Genomic DNA, 20,759 nt, shown 5'->3' with positions numbered 1-20,759 from the left:
GAAAATGAAAATACAGTATCATTCATGAGATGTCTTGCCCCCTTAATTCATACTGGTGAAGAAAAAAGTTAAAGGAGCCAATCAATCAACAGATTCTCAAGTGAGGAAAATCAGGACTCTATATAATAAAAGCCTAAGCAACCATTATGGCAGAATGACTGTGGCTATGATGCACAGTGACCACCAGGGGCAGACGCTCAATGCAGAAGCTGCCTCCTGGTGGTCAGTGTGCTCCCACAGGGGGAGTGCTGCTCAGCCAGAAGCTGGGCTCATGGCTGGCAAGCACAGAGGTGGTGGTGGGAGCATCTCCTGTCTCCATAGCAGCACTAAGGAGTAGCGAGCCGAGCGGTAAGGAGCAAGCAGGTGGGTGGTAAGGAGCAAGGGATCTCGAATTGTGAGAGGGATGCCCAACTGCTGGCTTAGGGGGATTGAGCCTACGCCAGCAGGTGGACATTTCCCAAGGGGTCCCGGACTGTGAGAGGGTGCAGGCCGGGCTGAGGTACCCCCCACCAGTGCACAAATTTCATGCACCAGGCCTCTAGTTAAAAATAAAGAGGATTGTGAATTCATAAAATGTTAAAACTGGAAGAACTCTAAAATCCTTCTAAAATCTGTAAAAACAAAATTTACAGAGAAAACAGCTCCAGGAAGGACATATGATATGTTTAATAAAGTTTATAATAGTAAATATTTAAGAATAAGCAGTCTCCATTAGTATAGTATGCAAATGTCTGAGTTCTTCTAAAGCCTGCTTTCACCTAATAAAAGCAGATAAAGATTTTATAAAATGGAAATGCACATTTGTTGGCCTGTGCCTAATGTGAGCATTTGGTGCCTTTTATGTATGTTTCCTATATTTGTACACATGACATAATAATTAAGAGTACTGAACTCTCAGTCCACATTGCCTGAAGTTATACTCTGCCTTTGCCACAACTAGTAGCCACGATATTGGGCAAGTAATTTTAACCTGTTTTCTCAAGTGTAAAATAGTGGTAAACTATAAAATGAGAATAAGTAGTTCCTACCTCCTAGATTGACCATAAGGATTAAACATGTTAATGACTCTTGTGGGTTTACAACATTGCCTGATGCTTAATAAATGTCAACTATTTTTATGTAGCATTGATTTATAATTACTAGAAGCTTATTAGCCAATAAAATGACTTTATTTTTTAATTAGGAGACATCAATTAAAATAGGATATCAGCTCCAAGAAAAAAGTTGCTTCCAATTCATGTGTTTTAAAAAAGGCTTAGAAGTTATTTGAAAGCCAATGTCAAAACAAAGCTGGAGCAATATCTTCTTAAAATAAGAGACAATGATCCAATGAAAAAACATCTATGACATGGAGTGTTTTGGGATCAACCAACAAATTTAATACTATCACATATGAGATGATACTGAATCTACACATTAGGGCTATACTCCTGCCTTCAACTATTCCTTCTAAAGTGCTCTGTTCAGTGACAATTTAGGAATTTAAATATTAAATTTATAAAAGATTAAAAATATTATAATTCTTAAAATATTTATTTTTAAATTTGTTTTTAAATGAATAAAAGGCAGCATTCAGCAGTATATCACTTGAACAAATTCCATTTGGTATAAGAAAACAACAAAGTAAGTGTGGAACACATTTCACATTTTTTTATTTAATGCAACTTCAATGCTTTCAACGCTGCATACATTACTAAAAGAACAAAAATAAAAGCTGTACTATGAAATTGTAAAGAATACCAAATTGATATAATTATACTTTATAATTTCGTCCAAATATCAAAAGGACAAGTTTTTTTTAAATCAAAATAATTTCATGTGTCACTTATCTGTTCTACTGAATAAGGTAGAATAAGTATCCTATATAATAAAAGGGTAATATGCAAATTGACTGAAAGGCGGAGCAACTGGTCACTATGATACACACTGACCACCAGGGGGCAGACGCTCAATGCAGGAGCTACCCCCTCATAGTCAGTGCACTCCCACATTGGGAGTGCCGCTCCGCCAGAAGCCAGGCTCACAACTGGTGAGTGCAGCGGCAGTGACGGGAGCCTCTCCCGCCTTCCCTCCACGGCAGTGCTAAGGATGTCCAACTATGGGGTGCAGGCCTAAGCCACCAGTCAGACATCCCCCGAGAGCTCCAGGACTGTGATAGGGTGTAAGCCTCCCCCTCCCCCGCCCCCGAGTGCACGAATTTTGAGCACCAGGCCTCTAGTATTTTTAATAAGTTTCTCCAATATTTCAAATTTTAATAAAAACTAGAATTTGCATTGTCTTTCTGACAATGATGCCATTCCTCCTCCACTGGGCTGAATGCATGAGCCTGAATCAATGTGGTAACAAAATACCAAATGAGTCTGACTTACTATTCAAATATTTTGGGAAGTGAGTAGATTTTATACCTTTAATAACATAACTGAAACATCACCCATCACCTTAGCATTTGTAAAACCACATTTCTCTTCTTCTTATACCATACAGGCACTTTTTCCTCATACTCACAATTATGAGAAAACTTGTCATGATGGTACATAAAGGCAATGAGTGAGACTACCTGGACAAGGCAGAAAGCACCATTTGTTCCTCTGAGCCACTTATCAGCCTCCATCATCCTTCAGTCAGCCAGAAGTATATTAAAGCTCTTGGTATGTGTGGCCTTCTTCGAGCTCTTTGTAATAAACTGTATCAACCACTGGGAGAAAAACCAAGGCCAGAAAAACACTCAGGTACTAATAGAACCTGAATAGGACATTCTATGGCTCACTGAGATTAACACCTACCAAGAGATAGCAGAAACCTGAAAACAGAAGCCCAGCGCAAATAAAACTGAGAAGGCTGAATGTGCTCATCAATCATCTTCAAATGATTAGCTAAACTTTACCACTTACAAAATATTTTTACATACATTATTTATTTGATCCTCACAATAGTCTTATGATATGAAGACATATTATAGATATTTTATTAATAACTATATTTTGCAGGAGAAGAAACTGAAACAAGAACTTAAACGATTTGTCTAAGGTTACTTTAACCAGTAAGTGAGCAGGAACTTGGCTTCTATTTTCCCCAAAACTAACTGCAGATTTCAGTCTTTCAGCTACATTGCTATATCCATCATAGATGAGGAGGGGCAGGTTGAAGGAGGTAGGTTCCACACTGGACAAGGTCAGCAGTTATTCCTATAAACCACTGTATTTTTTCCTGCTTTTAATCATCAGTCCCATACCTTCCTTTACTTCATTACCTCCTTTAATTCTTGTTCTTTTCTTTAGACAACCCAAGATGTCAGAAACCACTTTGTACATTTAAATCCTTTAGACACTGATCTGTGTAACCAAATATATTCCTAGGTCAAACCTAAAACTAGCAAATGTGGATCCTTCTCTTCTATGAAGGTCAGTGGGTATAGCACAAACTGGCCTAAGGAGTAATAAAATGTGTAGAAATGTCAGAGATAAATATTTTTACTGCATGCTATAAAAAGTAGGCAGGACATGAATAATCAATAGAGTATCTCCTGATCTGGACTGACTGTGCCCAGCAGGCTGACCACACTCAGTGACTGAGCCAGAATAAACACTTAGAATAAAAGCTGAACTAAACTACAATAATCAGTAAAATAATACTAAGATATTAATGAACCTCTGAAGAACTACCTAATCATCATGTTAAGTGTTTTTACAATATATTCTAAACGCAAAGCTTACAATGTCTTGAGGAGTAGTCAAAACCAAGTAAGTGGAAGATGCTGGCAAAAACAATGGAGAAGAAACCCCTATTGATTAAATGTGATTGTTTATAGGATATTACTTTTGCTGAAGAGCTGAATGTCTTCCTTTCATCTAAAACTTAAAGTTTAATACAGAAAAAAAGGAATACTTAAATCACCAGACATCCAAGTCCAGATTTAACCAGTTAACATTTTCTCGTCCATTATATAAAAATATATGACAGAAGAAATGTGCATTTTAAAAACAAATACTATCTAGTGCTTTTATTATACAGACAGATTAAAACTCTAGCATTCCAAGTTCTTCACCTATATGAAATAGTTTGATCATTCCACTAACCCAAGGACAGTCCTGTTATCCCTATTTCACAAATGGAAACCAAAGTATGAGGCTTGGAAACTGGAGTTGTAGAGTTGCTAGGTGACACAAATGAAACATACTAAGTAACCCTGATAGCATAATGCTGTCTTTCACATTTCCTTCTACTACCTTCTGCTCTTCTATCTCCAACACAATGCACATGAGAGCTAATCACAAAGTTAACTCCAGGAGGTAACTTGAACCCATCAGCATAATCTACAGTCCAGTTGATGGGAACTATTCACTTCCAAAGCAACAAAGATTATACTTTATTATAAGTGAATTTCATGGGAAGAGAAAAAAGGAAGGGGATGCATTCAGATAAGAACCAGATTTGATCTTTAGACTAGAAAAGATGCCTAAGGAAGGGCAGTAGCAAATATAGAAAGGACCAGTAAAATAGGAGGTTGGAGACAAATGTCCATCTATGGGATTTACTCTATGTAAAAAATCTTTAGCTCAACCATACTGGCAGATGTAACTCTCACCTGAGATAGGCTTTTCCCTAAATTGCCAGACTGGTCCTGAAATAAACTTGGGTTGTTGCTGTTGATCATGATGGTGGTGGTGGTAGTGATGAAGGTGCATGCTGGTGTATTTGTATATTAAAAAGGAGATGACTTAAAATCAAAGGCAAAGCGCTATGATTCTTCTTCCCTGGCATGGACTGGATATGCCCAACCTTATAGAATTCTGAGTTTACAATATACATGAATTTTGATTTGTTAGAGAAGGACAAACCCTTCTACTTCCTTGTCAGACGCACCTCTTCTCTACCCTTTGATGCTACTGGGAATAAAAGATCTTCTAAGTGAGACACAGATCAAATTCAACAATTTGAATCGTTCATTATGCTAGTTAAGAAGGTTCCATAATAAGTCAGTAGATATACAGTTCTGCCCAATTTAGCTACTTGCTTAAAAAGATAATAATACATACTGTAGAGTGAAAATATGGTATTCACGAAACAAGGAGACACAGACTGAGCACCTGCTACATGTAAGAACCTGCTATACATGACACACTGAGGGGCAAGGAGTTTCATAAAAATAAATAGCTTCAAAATGAGAAATTATTTCAGAAATGTCATTTCAGTATGATGCCAGACTGGACTGTCACAATGGAGCTATATTTAAAAAAACAAACATACAAAAAAAGAAGCTCTAGAAATAGTACGTTTTTCAGAAAACTGACAACCCTGAGAGGATAAAAAATGAAAACGAAAGTTATTTTCTTACTGTAGGACTAGTCAAACTAAATGGAGACTCTGGATGAGTACAGACAGCTCTCCTAACCCCATCCACACATTTGCTGAGAATGCTATTCAGCTTCAAAACAATGAGTGAGTGTGCATGAACTAGAGCTATTATACACTAAGGTGAGAATGTAAAATGGTATAGAAACTTCAGAAACTAATATGGAAGTTTCTTCTAAAGTTAACCATACACTAACCATGTGACCCAGCAACTCCATCCAAAGATACTTATCCAAGAAAAATGAAAAGATTTGTCTGAACAAAGACTTGTACACAATGTTCATAGCAGAGCCACAAATTTCTGAAAACAACCAAATGTTCATCAATAGGTGAAAGGACAAATGTAGTTTACTCATAAAATGGAATACTATTCAGAAATTTTAAAAGAACAATTCGCACACACAATAATATGCATGAATCACAACATTATGTTGAGTAAAATAAGCCAGACAAGAAGAGTGCATACTGTATGACTTCACTTACATGAAATTTTAGAAAGCAGATCAGTGTTTGCTTGGGGCTAGGGATCAGAGGTGAGCATGACACTGAGTAGGGTCACAAGTAAGTCTTGGGGGGTGGGGGTCAGTACAGACATGTTCTACATCTTAATAGTGGTGGAGGTTGTATAATTTTTAAAACTTAACTGAACACTTTAAAAGGGCATATTTTAATGTATATATTGTGTATTTTACAATATGGGTACTTCAAAGTGATTAAAAAACACAATTTTTTGGCCTAACCAAGTGACTTCCTGGTTGAGTGTTGACCTATGAATCAGGAGATCACAGTTTGATTCCTGCTCAAGGCACATGCCCAGGTTGCTGGCCTGGTTCCCATTGGAGGGCATTCAGGAAGCAGCCTATCAATTATTTTCTCTCATCATTGATGTTTCTATCTCTCTTTCCCTCTTCTTCTCCTCCCCTCCCTTCCTCTCCCCTCCCCTCTCCTCTCTGAAATCAATAAAAATGTATTTTAAACAAAAACCCCCACAATTTTGGAAGCAACACCTGTAAAACAAATAAATATTCCCACTACACTAAATGCACTGTTCAGATCATATTAAGGTAAAGTATTTATTCTATGAACATTTTAAAGAAAATTGAAATTACAAAAATTTAAAAGAAAAGCAAGTCGAATGGTGAGTAAATCTAGCAATGTTATCATATATGAGAAATGACTAAATGTTAAGTCTGCGACAAGAAGATGAATTAGGGACACATAATTACCCTCATATGTATAAAGTTCTACCCTCTAAGGCAGTGGTTCTCAACCTTCCTAATGCCGCGACCCTTTAATACAGTTCCTCATGTTGTGGTGACCCGCAACCATAAAATTATTTTTGTTGCTACTTCATAACTGTAATTTTGCTACTGTAAACAATAAGTAATTATACATGTGTTTTCCGATGGTCTTAGGCAACCCTTGTGAAAGGGTCGTTTGACCCCCAAAGGGGTCGCGACCCACAGGTTGAGAACCGCTGCTCTAAGGTAAGAAATAGATTCCTAACGGGTGGAAGTCATAAACACATACCCTTGTTGAATATTCACTACATTCCAGATACAATGGAATGTGAACTTGTAAGAAAGTACTTAGTTACTGATTTCCCATTGTTGTTGATCTGCCAGGCTTACTGGAGGGGACATTAGATAGGGTGATAGATTAAATGTCCTCTAAAAATCTTTTTAGAGCAGATTTTGTTCCTTTTATAAAACTTGAAGTAAAATTTCCATGATTTCAAATTACTGAAATTCACACTTGCTACTAGTGCCACGGCTTTAATATCTTGATGTTCAGATCTATTTTAATTAGTGATTTGCTTTAAAGAATATATTGTTGTGCATTGCTAACAGAGCTGTTTAGTATAAGCTACCTAACATATAATTCCACCAAATGGGAAAATAAAATACACTTTAGAAGGATCCACTTTGTGATGAAATTTCAAATATTACCTAACAATACAAAAAGAAAATTGTTGACAAAGAAAATAGCAATTTGTGTGCCCCATAAATGTAAAATGATTGTCCGGGAAAACAGTGCATTTCCTACTGTTCAGAGGGAAAGCTCCCTTAACAGTAGGAGAGAAAGTTTGGATTTAAAGGAGCTCTTAAAGCTAAGGTAAGTTGCAGTGGATGTGAAAGAAGATAGCTTTTGTGATGAACATTAATCACCTCCCTTCATATTTACTCTTCCCTTTTCATTTCCAGAAGCTCAAACTTCATTTGGGGACCCAGGCTTTCCAAAGAAATTAACTCCATCCTTTACTCCAGAGATGAAACACAGAATCCAGGATACAACAGTAAGGACTTTCCACCATCATGGCCACAGTGATTCCTTCTGAGGTGGAAATAGGATCTGCCTGGTTGAATCAGAATAAACATCAGGACTTTTGTTAGAAATACTGAGACAAAAGTTATTTTGCCAGTAGAGGTAAATATGGAAACAATAAGCCTTAGGAGCTACTGGAAGCCATATCAAAACCAAGACAGGATTATCAGAATGTAACAAACACCAAGGAGGCAGAATAATTAATTTAAAAGTCACTGAGCCACTGGATCATTGCCAAAGTAGTCTATTTTTGGACTTCTGAGTTAACATTAGCTAATGTATTTCATTGGTGGCTTAAATCCATTTAAGTCATTTTTTAAATGTAAGGTTCTTATTACTTGCAACAAAAACTGAAAAGCCAGGGACTTTAGGCAAAGAAAAATAGAGTAGAATGCACAGATGTCAATTTAGACTTAAAAACTGGTTTGGGAATTTATAGCCAAATTTATTAATAAAGTATTTGGTGTCAGAGATATAATCTAATGAACCTCCCATTCGTTGAGCAGCTTTCTTTGTCCTATGTGCATATTTCTTATGAGCAATTATTTTAAAACGTATAAATATTTTTAGATTCATTTAAACTACCTTCTCCAAAGAAGTCCCACACTTAATGAGTCTGGGCTGTGATTCTTGAATTGGTGGGGTAAAAACCAGATGGTGCCATGTCTATTCTTAATTTGCCATGATCAATTGAAAACTGGGTTGAAGAACCATAAACTTCTGGATTTTGCTCCAAAAGGATGAGGAAAATGTGGACAACATGATGGTAGCCTCTACTCCACTTTCTATTATTTTTGAACTGTTTCAAGTCCCAAATTAATTTTCTAGACCTGAGGATACAAAAATAGAACTTCTAACCATACATACCAAAAAAACTACCAGTTGTTAAAATTGTTAAAAAGAAAGCTGCTATTAAAAGCAAAGACCCCAGTATTAACATGACTTATCATTTTAAATATTTCAGTTATGAAATATACAGGGGAAAAACTAAATACTGGTAAAAAAAAAAAAGACTAAATTGATATTATCACTTTGGAATTTTGAGAACCATTACAGATTCCAGTAAATGTACCTCTGATAAAAAATATCTGAATAAATAAGAAATAGGCCTTTGGTGACTTTCAGGTACAAAAATCACTTCAATTTCATTCTGTCCATATATCATTTGAGAAAACCTTTTTGAATATTCATAGGTCAGTAGAAAAATTTTAGCAGTACAATATATTTCCCAAAATAGAAAAGGTAAATATCAAGATTAGTCACATAGCTATCTAATTTATGAATAAAAGGAATTATATATTCAGGCTTCCTAATACAGAAATATAAAAAATTATTTTCAACTTTCCCAACACCATTTATTGAAGAGACTGTCTTGACTCCATTGAATGTTCTTGCCTCCTTTGTCAAATATTAATTTGAACATAGTGGTTTGGGTCGATTTCTGGGTTCTCTATTCTATTCCATTGTCTATATGTCTGTTCTTGTGCCAGTACCAGGCAGTTTTGAGAACAGTGGCTTTGTAATAGCTTGATATCTGGTATTGAGATTCCCTCCTACTTTGTTGTTTTTTCTCAGGATTGCTGCAGTTATTCAGGGTCTTTTTTTTTTTCCAGATGAATTTTTGGAGAGTTTGTTCTAGGTCTGTGAAATATGCTGTTGGTATTTTAATGGGGAGTGCATTGAATCTACAGATTGCTTTGGATAGTATGGACATTTTAATGATGTTGATTCTACCAATCCATGAACATGGTATATTCTTCCATCTGTTTATGTCTCCAATTCATAAAGACTATACAGAAGCAAAAATATACAGACAAAATGTGTCAAAATTGCAGAAAGGAAAAGTGTCAAATTGAGGAATCATCACGTTCTGGAGAAATAGTGCCTAATAAAAAATATGAGTATTTTTAAAGGTTATATCTACAGTGAAAGGATAAATATTATCAATAGATAAGAGTATTTATATGAAGAGTAGCATATACTAAACAAATAAATACTTCTATAATTCGTCCATCACTGGACTTTCAGTTCCAAATTATTTAAAATATTTCATTCCAGGTGCTTGGTCCTAACTTCCTTTTTATTAAAGTTAAAATGAGGTAATTATTGGAATAAGATGACTGAGATAACAAATATTTATTTAAACCAATAGAAACAGGAGAAGACAGAAAAAAATTCTATGCAATACTTGGAGTGGAAATGAACTTGAGAAAAGAGGGAGGACAGGAAACTATGACACATAACTGAAATTCTATTTCTTAGACATACAGGGAAGGAGATGTAAAAAGCAATGGGTCTGGCCTGGCTGGTGTGGTTCAGTGGTTGAGCGTTGACCTATGAACCAGGAGGCCAAGGTTCAATTCCCAGTCATGGCACATGCCCGGGATACGGCCGATCCCCAGTTGGGGGTGTGCAGGAGGCAACAGATGGATGATTCTCTCTCATCACTGATGTTTCTCTCTCTCCCTTCCTCTCTGAAATCAATAAAAATGTATTTAAAAAATTTTAAAGTAATGGTCTGAGTCAATAAACTCCCCAAGAATCTCCTACAAGCCAATACAGTAGGTCCTTGGGTTAGGTCAGAGATCCGTTCCTACGGGGCGATGTAATGCTATTTTCACCGTAAATCTGAACCCACCTACATAAGCACCTATGTCACTCACATGGAGCACATACACAGCAGTAATGAAGTGAAACAGTAAAAAAAATTTAAAAGATAACAATTCCTGACCTTTACTTGTGGTAAATAAATAATAAAAACCACAAAGCACATATGTACATATGTCGAAATGACAGAACTATTTTTTTTTAATAAATACTGTAAATGGGAGATGGCGACGTAACCACAAAATGATGTATGTCAAGTCCTACGTAACCCGAGAACTGCCTGTACCTCAAAATATGAATTAATTCTGGTCACTCCTGCAGCCAACTATACCTAATTTTAAAAAAAATTATTGCTAATTGAGGATTCCACATTTTCCTTGGGAAGTTAAAAAGGAAATGCTAAAATCCCAGCAGTTCTCTTTTATATCACAATTCAAAGTATCCATTTTTCTTCAAGCAGCAAATGAAAATGTCAAAAACATTCTTGTTGCAGATATTTAGTTGTTTTCTGCCAAATTAATGAAAGAAAAATATTGCTCTTTGAATTGGTTAATTAACATGAATACTTCTCAAAAGGGCTCCTGCTTGCAAAATTAAGCCAGCTCTAGTTGGCACACTGCCCTAATATTCATGGAGACTAGACTATAGGCTCCACTGTACTCAAGAGACATTTAGCTTTTGGCATCCATTCATCAGCTTACAAATCATCAGTGCTAACCATTATAGACACTCAACTGTCTGAAGCAAACAGGGCAGAAAGCACCTGCATTTAATATCGATGTACCATATTCTGCTTCTTTGAAATTTTAAGAGCTAGGCTTAGAATACAGAATAAACAAAATACCCTAATTTACATATTGTCTAGAAAGTAGAGCTACTGCAAAAAAAAATACTCTAGTGACAAACTACTTCAAGGAAATCCTCTAGGAACAAGGCAATCTTAGGAAGTAAGGAATTTAGAGTATTTTTTCCCTCAGTTCCAGGCCAGGGTGAATTGTCTTAGGCCTCTGGGGAGACGACACCCAGAGCGCACAGCTTGCCATTTCTTAGGATTCAAGATAGATAAGTGATTTGCTTACTTCCAAACCTGATAAAATAACCATAGCGTTACTCAAGCTAAATCACATCGTTCCTTTCTATCTTCTTCATGCCATACCCTTCTACAAAAAAAATGATAAAACTCTCTTTCCGTGCTCAATGACATACTGGATACACGTCTCTAAAATTGAATAGGAAAATGTTTCTCAACTTTCTGAAAAATATATTCCAATCTTTTTATTTGAGAAAAAATGAGTAGAGATATGAAAACAGAAAATAAATAATAATGTCTCTTCTTTTCTCTCTATCCCTAAATTAAATGGAAGAAAAGATCCTGACTCAAGACAGACAAATACTGATAAACCTAGGAATGCAAGCTGGCTTTTCCAAGATGTCCTCCACACGGTCCTCATGAGGCTGCAAGTGTGTCACCTCCTCATATGGAGTCTTACATTGGGGAATGAGAAAAGCACAGAAGTCAATAGGTGATCCTAAAAAAAGGCATTTGACACCAACTAAAACATCAATCTACATCAGCACCTAAGTATTATGGCAAATATAAAATTATCAAGCAATTTTTTAAGATCATCAAAATAACCCCTTATAGATCACTTGTTTTTCAAGAACACTTAGAAGACATTATACATTCTGACTCTGGGATTTTGACATAATAAGTCTACATTGATCTTTAAATAAATTGAAGCTAACCAAGATGACAACCAGGATGCTTAAGGGGTCTAGACACCATGAAACAGTATACAAAAATCAAACAAATAAAAGAAGATAGAAAAAGATAAACAAGGAAGAAAGAACAGATAGGAGGAGAACATATTGTAAGATGACAGACTTAAAATGAACCGTTATCAACAAAGTAAATGTAAATGATCTAAACACTTCAATTAAAAGACAGATATTATCAGATAACTAAAAAGGCAAGACCCAACAATATATTCCTTTGAGAAATGTACATTAAATATAGACACAAATACATTAAAGCAAAAGAATACAACAAGACACATATACTAAAACTAGCCAAAAGGTATCTAGAGTGTCTATACTAATATCAGAAAAGTTCATAATGATAAAGTGGTCAATTCATCCAGAGGATATAATAATCCTAAATATTTAAGCACCCAGTAACCAATGTTCAAAATACATGAAGCAGAAACTAAGAGAAACTAAAGGAATACAATATTTTGACCATAAAATAAGTCTCAAATATAAAAGGATTCAAGTCATACAAACTATGTTCTTTGCTTACAACGGAACCAAAGTAGAAAACAGTAACAGAAAGATTTCTGGAAAGCTCTCAAATATTTTAGAACTAAATATGATACTCTAAATAACCAAAGGGTCAAAGAAGAAACCCAAAATGAAGCTAGAAAGTATTTTAAACTGAATGAAAATAACAACATACCATATCAAAAATTGGAGTATGCTGCTAAAGCCGTACAAAATCTATGGCATAAAAAAAAATTTATATTAGAAAAGAAGGTCTCAACTTAATGTCCTTAGCTTCCACACTGTGAAACCAAAAAAAGAAGAGTTAATTAAGCCCAATGTTAGCAAAAGGGAGGAAATAATAAAGATCATAGCAGACTTCAGTGACACAGAAAATAGAAAATAGGGTGTAAATCAATGAAAGCAAAAGTTATTTCTTTGACATAGTCGATGAAATTAATAAATTTCTAAAATGATGCGATCATTTTGAAAAATATATAAATTAGTAATATCAGGAATTAGAAGTGAGATCACTACAAAATCTACAGATAATATGGAAATATTACGACAACATTATGCCAGTAAATTTTATAATTAAGAAGAAAGCTGAATTCCTTGACAGATACAAGTTACCAAAGCTCACTCAAGAAGAATTAGTGTGAATGAAACTGTATCTATTAAAAAAATTGAACTTGTAGTAAAAGCCTCCCCAACAAAGAAAACTCCAGGCATCACTGGTGAATTCTACAAAAATTTAGAGAAGCAATAATCCTAAAATTTTTCCCACAAATTCAAGTTAAGAATAATTTCCAATTTGTAAGGAAATTATAGACCATATCTTCATAAATATAAAAATTATAGAAAGTTGATTTCAACAATGTCCATAAAGGATCATATAACACAACAAGACCAAGTGGGGTTGATCTCAGGATTTCCAAGCTTATTTAAAGTTTCAAGGCTGGCTTAAATATAATTCAACATAGTAAGAAATTAAAAAAGGAAAACCTTATGATTATCTAAATATGCACCAAATAGTATTTGACAAAACCCAAAATTCATCTTATATAATAAAAGGCTAATATGCAAATCGACTGAATGGTAGAATGACCGGTCGCTATGATGCACACTGACAACCAGGGGGCAGATGTTGAACGCAGGAGTTGCCCCTGGTGGTCAGTGCGCTCCACAGGGGGAGTGCCACTCAGCCAGAAGCCCTGAGCCGGGCTTTATGGCTGGTGAGTGCAGCGGCGGTGGCGGGAGCCTCTCCTGCCTCTGCGGCAGCACTAAGGATGTCTGACTGCCAGCTTTGGACATCCCCCAAGGGCTCCTAGTCAGCGATAGGGCACAAGCCAAGCTGAGGGACCCCCCGAATGCACAAATTTTGTGCACCAGGCCTCTAGTTTCTAATAAAAATTCTCACCACAGTAGCAATAAGAGGGAATTTCCTCAGCCTGATAAAGAGTATCTTGAAAAATCTACAGTTAACATCATACTTATTGGTGAAAGACTTGATGCTTCTCCCATTCTGATTAGGAACAACAGAAATGGCTGCTCTCATAGCTTCTATTCAACATTGTTCTGAAGGTTCTAGCCAGTGAAACGAGGCAAGAAAAACAAAAGATACCCAACTTTTAAAGAAAGAAGTAAAACTTTCTTTATTCACAAACAACATGACCTCTATATAGGAAACCAGACAGAATCTATAAAACAGCTATAAGAACTAGTGACTTTAACAAGATTATGGGATACAAGATCAATATTAAAAAATCAATTGTATGCCTACTCCCTAACAAGAAAACATTGGAAGCTGCAATTAAAAAGTAATATCATTTAGAATAGCATCAGTACATCTAAAATACTTAGGGATAAACTTTACAATAGATGCGTAAGTCTTGTACACTGAAAACTACAAAACATTTCTGAGAGAAATTAAAGACATAAATAAATGGAGAGGCATTACTTGTTCATGAGTTACATGATTCAATAGTTAAGATGTCAATTCTTCCCAAATTGATTTAAAAATTGAATGCAATCCAAATCCACATCCCAACAGGCTTTTTTTCACAGATATTGACAAGCTGATTTTAAAATTCTTATGAAAATACAAAAGACACAAAATAGTTAAAACAACTTTGAAAAATAAGCAGAAAAAAAGATGGCTAACAACACTACCTGATTTTAAGATTTACAATAATTAATCTACAATAATCAAGAAAATAAGTTTTTGGAGTAAACACAGAAAAAACACTGCCCTGGCTGTGTGGCTCAGTTGGCTGGAGCATCGCCAAGTATACCAAAAGGTTGCAACTTCTATTCCCAGTTAGGGCACATACCTAGGTTGTGGGTTCAGTTCCTGGTTAGGGCACATGCCAGAGGCAACTGATTAATGTTTCTCTCTCAGAATGATGTTTTTCTTTCTCTCTCTGTCTCTCAAATCAATAAAACATATTCTCTGATAAGGATAAAAATAAAAAGAAAAAAACACAATGGAATGAATTAAGAGAGTTCTAAAATTGACCCATACATAAATGCACAACCAGTTTTCAGCAAAGAGGGAAAGGCGATTCAATGGAGAAAAGACAGTATTTTAAACAAATATTTCTGGAACAACTGGATATTCATACTTTTAATAAATGAACTTTTATCTGTATCTCACACCACACACAAAAATTAACTCTAAGTAGATTTCCAGATACAGGTTAACAGCTCAAACTGCTTTACATGTGCACTGGGGTTAAATACAGTATGTCCTCGGGTTAGGTCGGAGATCCAATCCTACGGCGTGATGTAATGTCATTTTTGTCTTAAGTCAGAAACCACCTACATATGCACCTATGTCACTCACATGGAGCACATACACAGCAGTAATGAAGTGAAACAGTAAAAAAAAATTAAAAGAAAGATAACAATTCCTGACCTTTACTTGTGGAAAATAAATAATAAAAACCACAAATCACATATGTACATATGTCGAAATGATGGAATTTTTTTTTTTTTTTAAATACTGTAAATGGGAGATGGCGACGTAACCACGAAACAATGTATGCTGAGTCCGACGTAACCTGAGGACTGTCTGTAAATAGGTAAACAAAAGGTGGGATCCATGTTTCTCCCTGTTGGAGAAAGACGTTACAGATAAGCAATGAACCACCTGGTACTGCATTAGAGTCAGTGGTATCAGTATGAACTCACATTTAGTTGAATATAAATACAAATAGACAGATGTAAAAGTAATTGTAAATGTGTATATCCTTAGGTTGCATACATATATACATTTCCTGGCTCTGGGTGCTGAGAGAACCTAAACATAGTGACATCCCATTAGCAGTAATCTAATGAATACCTAATGCCCAATCTTAGTTTCTAAATAACATACCCGCAAAAAAAGGAGTTAGGGAATGGCTGATTCTAGGAATGGAGCATTGCAAATATCAGATGACCCTTAGGCATCTTGTGTCAGGATAAAAGGAAGTACTGGAAAAAGAGAGGGGAGCAAGTACAAGGGATACAGGAGCCAACCTAAAAGAGCTACCAATGGGCAGAGCTGGAATAAGTTCAGCAACATGTTAACATATATTTTTGTTATAACCTAAATTATAAAATAAATATAAATATACATGAGTCCATACTGATATCATAAATGATTAAATAAATAAATGGCAGAGAAGAGTCAAATAATAAGTACCATTTAAAATAATCATCTTACAGAAGAATTCCAAGTAATTTTTAGAGACACCCATTTCTAAGTGCTGTAGAGCATGATTCCTGCATTCCTTGAGCATGAGCTATACTTAGTGACTTGCTTCCACACAATAAATTATAGAAAGGGTGAAAAACATTAACTTTACAGTGGAGAAACTTGGCAAACATCACTGTGGTCAGATAATCAAGATTAAGCCACACCAGTGATAAAACATGGTGACATCATGTATCCACCTGCCCCAGATATGTGATAAAAAGGGTGCCTCTCCTAAAAAAGTCATCCCAGTGAAATCAAGAAGAAACATCAGACAAACCCAAATTCAGATACATTCCATGAAATATCTGACCAGTACTGCTCAAAACTGTCAAGGTTATCTAAAAAAACAAAAACTAAAAAACAAAACAAAAAAAAAAACACACACAAAGAAAGACTTAGAAACTACTAGTATCAAGGATCAGAGAAGAATAAGGAGACATGAGGTCTAATGTGAAACTCTAGAACAGAAAACAGAAGTGTAGTGAATAGTAATATACCAATGCTGGTTGCTTAGTTTTGACAAATCTACTATGGTTATGTAAGATGTTAATAATAGGAAAAGAGAATGAGAGGTACACAAGAACTATCTGTACTAACTTTAAAACTTTTCTGCGAATCTAAAATTATTCCAAAGTAAAAAATGTATTATAAAAGTGTATTATCGACTTAAATATAAAAAGTAAAACTATAAAACTTGTAGAAAAATATGAGAAAATATTTTGGACCTTAAGTTAGGCAAAGATTTTTTTTAGGTAAGATTCCAACAACACATAAATGGTAAAATTGATAAATTGAACTTCATCAAAATTTTACTTTTGCTCTTTGAAAGACCCAATTGAGTGAAAAGAGCTGATTAGGAGAAAATATATGCAAAGCATATATATCCAAAAGAGGACTTGTAACCATACTGTATAAAGAACTCTCAAAATTCAATAATAAAGAAACAACCTGATTAAAAATGGGCAAAATATTTAAACAGACCCCAGAAAACATATAAAGATAAGCTAATAAAAAGGTGCTCAAAATCATTAACCTTAAGAAGATTACAGCATTATTTACAATAGCCAAGATATGAAAGCAATCCAAATATCTATCAATAGACAAGTGGATAGAAAAGCTGTGGTACTTACATACAATGGAATATTACTTGGCCAAAAAAAGAATGAAATATTACCATTTGTGATAGCATGAATGAACATGAGAGTATTATACTAAGTGAAATAAGTCAGTCAGAGAGTATTATACTAAGTGAAATAAGTCAGTCAGAGAGAGACAAATACCATATGATTTCACTTATATGTGGAACCTAAAGAACAACATAAATGAACAACAAACAAAATAGAAACAGACTCATAGATATAGAAAACAGACTGCCGGTTGCCAGAGGGAAGAGGGGCTGAGGGACTGGGTAAAAAAATGTGAAGGGATTGAGAAGTACAGATTGGTAGTTACAAAATAGTTACTGGTATGTAAAGTACAGCATAGGAAATATAGTCAATAATATTGCAATAACTATGTATTGTCCAGGTGGATACTGGAAATATCAAAGGGGAACACTTTATAAAGTATATGATTATCTAATCACTATGCGGTACACCTGAAACTAATATAAAATAATATTGAATGTAAACTTTAATTGAAAAGAAAAGATTCAAATTAATACCACAAAGAGAGAATTTAAAAGACTGATCATATCATGTGTTGGTAAAGATACAGAGGAACTGGAATTCTCACACAGTGCTGGTGAGATTATAAAATGGTGCAAATACTTTGAAAAACAGTTTGAAAATTTCTTAAATTTAAGCATATGCCTACAATATGAAGCAGCCTTCCACTCTTAGGTATTTATTCCCCCAACAAAGAAAGCATATGTCTGCACCAAGTCTTATACATCAATGGTCATAGCTGCCTTAATCATAATACTCAAAAATTGAACATAACCCAATTGTCCATTAACAGGTAAAGGGATAAACAAATTGTGATACCACCACAGGATGAAATACTACTCATCAAGAAAAAGAAATGAACTACTGTTATATGTAACAATATAAATGCTTCTCAAAATAATTATACAAGAAGCCAGACAAAAAGCATACTATATGATTTCATTTATATAAAGTTCTAGAAAATATAAGTGAAATAAAACAAGTGAGTGGTTACAGGGGTGGGTGTAGAATTTGAGTTGAAGTGGCAGGAATAAGTGGAAGATAATATGAAAGACAAGGAAATGATTGGATTGATAGTATATTCACTAATTTGATTGCAGTGATGGGTTTCACACACACACACATATATCAAAATAATACACTTTAAATATGTGCAGTTTATTGTATGACAAATGTAGGTCAAAAAACTTTTATTTTTTAATCAACCACAAAACCTGGAAAATCTGAGAATACACTAAGCCTGAAAAAATGAAAGATGGTTTCTGGCAAATAGCTTATGGCACAGTAAATGAAAGGCTGATTAGATTTGGTCTATGTGGCATCAGAAGAGAACTAGTACCAAAGAGTAGAAACTAAAAGGAAGCGGAATCAACTACACAAAAAGAATATTCTGACAACTGGAGCTGTCCAAACATGAAATGGACTGCTTTGTAAGGTAATTGTCTCTCCCAGTCACAAACATTTTAAGCAGAAACTCAACTGATCGTGTTAAGTAAGGCGCTAGGAAAAATTCCAACTTGAGACAGTAGAGACAGTATTTTTTTTAATTAAATTTAATTTTATTGCTTAAGGTATTACATATGTGTCCTTATCTCCCCTTTGCCCCCCAAACCCCCCACTCTTGCCCTCACTCTCCTGGTGTCTGTGTCCATTGGTTAGGCTTATATGCATGCATACAAGTCCTTTGGTTGATCTCTCCCCCTTACCCCCACCCTTACCTTGCCTCTGAGGTTTGACGGTCTGATTGATGCTTCTCTTTTTCTGGATCTGTTTTTGTTCATCAGTTTATGTTGTTCATTATATTCCACAAATGAGTGAGATCATGTGATATTTATCTTTCTCTGACTGGCTTATTTCACTTAGCATAATGCTCTCCAGTTCCATCCATGCTGTTGCAAATGGTAAGAATTCCTTCTTTTTTACTGCAGCGTAGGATTCCATTGGGTAGATGTACCACAGTTTTTTAATCCCCTCATCTGCTGATGGGCACTTAGGCAGCTTCCAAATCTGAGTATAGTAAACTGTGCTGCTATGAACAGTATTTCTTAATCTTTAAATGCACTAGTTAGAAAAACAGAACATGTAGTTTCCACTTGGGGCAAATCTATAATAAAAGTGTACTATGCTAATTAGACCAGACGTCCTTCTGGATGAAGCCGGGGCTGCGAGGGCCGAGGCAAGCCACCATGGCTGCGAGGGCCAAGCCCCTTGCATGAATTTCGTGCATCTGGCCTCTAGTGTAATCATATTTCTCATACCGTAAAGCCCTCAACACCAAACATTTTCTGTGGTTTAAAGTATTTGGAAGCACATGAGCAAGGTTAATGAACACGCTTGATAAACTTCAAATGGGTTATCTTTCACACTAGAGGTCCAATGCACGAAATTTGTTCATGGTAGGGTTCCTAAGCCTGGCCGACAATCAGGGCCGATCTGCCAGGCAACCAGCAGGGCGATCGGGGGTGGGGGTCCCCACTGGCACCCGCCTTTGCTGGCTTGGGGCCTGTGGGCTTGGGCCAGTTCCTGCATTGAACGTCTGCCCCTGGTGGTCAGTGCGCATCATAGCGACCAGTTGTTCCACTGGTTCGTTCCGCCATTCGGTTGATTTGCATATTAGGCTTTTATTATATAGGAGGATAGGGAAAGCAATCAAGAAGGCTTCAAAAATAAACCGTTTGTAAAATGTGTATTTTTCTCGCTTGCTTGCTTTTGCATATAGTCAATTATTATAAAAATTGAGGGGAAGGAGCATTTATAATATTTACTACACAGTTCTAAGCACTTAGAGATCAATAACTAATAATTACTATTTATTGAATATATATATGCCTACAAATTCAAGCAAAGCAGTTTGAACACATGAACTTTACAATACTGCAAGATAGCTATCATGCACATTTTACAGATAAAAAACTTAGGCTATGAGAAGTTAAGGGGATCTTTAGACTGAGAATCTAAAGCTAATTCATTCTGTCTGGCTCCAAAACCCAGTGATGTAAGATTGCCTACTAGTTCCCTGAAGAAATAGGGGCCATATGATGATTACTGAATGCAGTCTCTTTCTTCCCTCTCCAAATAGTTCCTACAATCCTGCTCAATTTATTTTTCAAAAATCCAAATTTTCTTATGTTATTTATCCAGCTTTGTTCCTTTAGTGCCTTGTAACTCCTTATAGGTAAAGTCTAAACTCATCAACAGAGTGAATGAAAGACCTTCCGACCTACTTTCCTAGGATCATTTCCAATTATTTCTCCTGTATATTCCAGAAATAATTAAAATATTGGCAAGTCTGCCCTTGCTGGTTTGGCTCA

At 35.5% G+C, this 20,759-nt stretch overlaps 1 protein-coding gene across 35 annotated transcripts in view; it reads right to left on the bottom strand.

Moving 5' to 3' along the window:
* Positions 1 to 20,759, bottom strand: part of RFX3 (regulatory factor X, 3 (influences HLA class II expression)) — a 276,259-nt gene that overhangs the window by 170,058 nt on the left and 85,442 nt on the right. Inside the window, exons 8-9 of one of the 35 annotated variants that reach the window (XR_001363731.1) lie at positions 12,740 to 12,780; positions 11,727 to 11,769 (exon numbers count right to left, since the gene is read on the bottom strand). The exons of 32 other annotated variants lie outside the window; for them this stretch is intronic. Coding sequence is in view for 1 of the 3 variants with exons in the window: in XM_014546300.1 (XP_014401786.1) it covers positions 7,521 to 7,530 (10 nt within the window). In the remaining 2 variants the exon portion in view is untranslated. Of the gene's footprint in view, positions 1 to 7,520; positions 7,682 to 11,726; positions 11,770 to 12,739; positions 12,781 to 20,759 lie in introns of those variants that run through there. 2 more of the 35 variants (XM_014546301.1, XM_014546300.1) reach the window with 2 other exon arrangements.

Source organism: Myotis brandtii, unplaced genomic scaffold (genome assembly GCF_000412655.1).
Source record: "Myotis brandtii unplaced genomic scaffold, ASM41265v1 scaffold44, whole genome shotgun sequence".
In the NCBI taxonomy this organism is placed as follows: Eukaryota; Metazoa; Chordata; class Mammalia; order Chiroptera; family Vespertilionidae; genus Myotis; species Myotis brandtii.
Note: the sequence above shows the minus strand (reverse complement) of the source record. Positions and strands in the feature narration are given on the sequence as shown.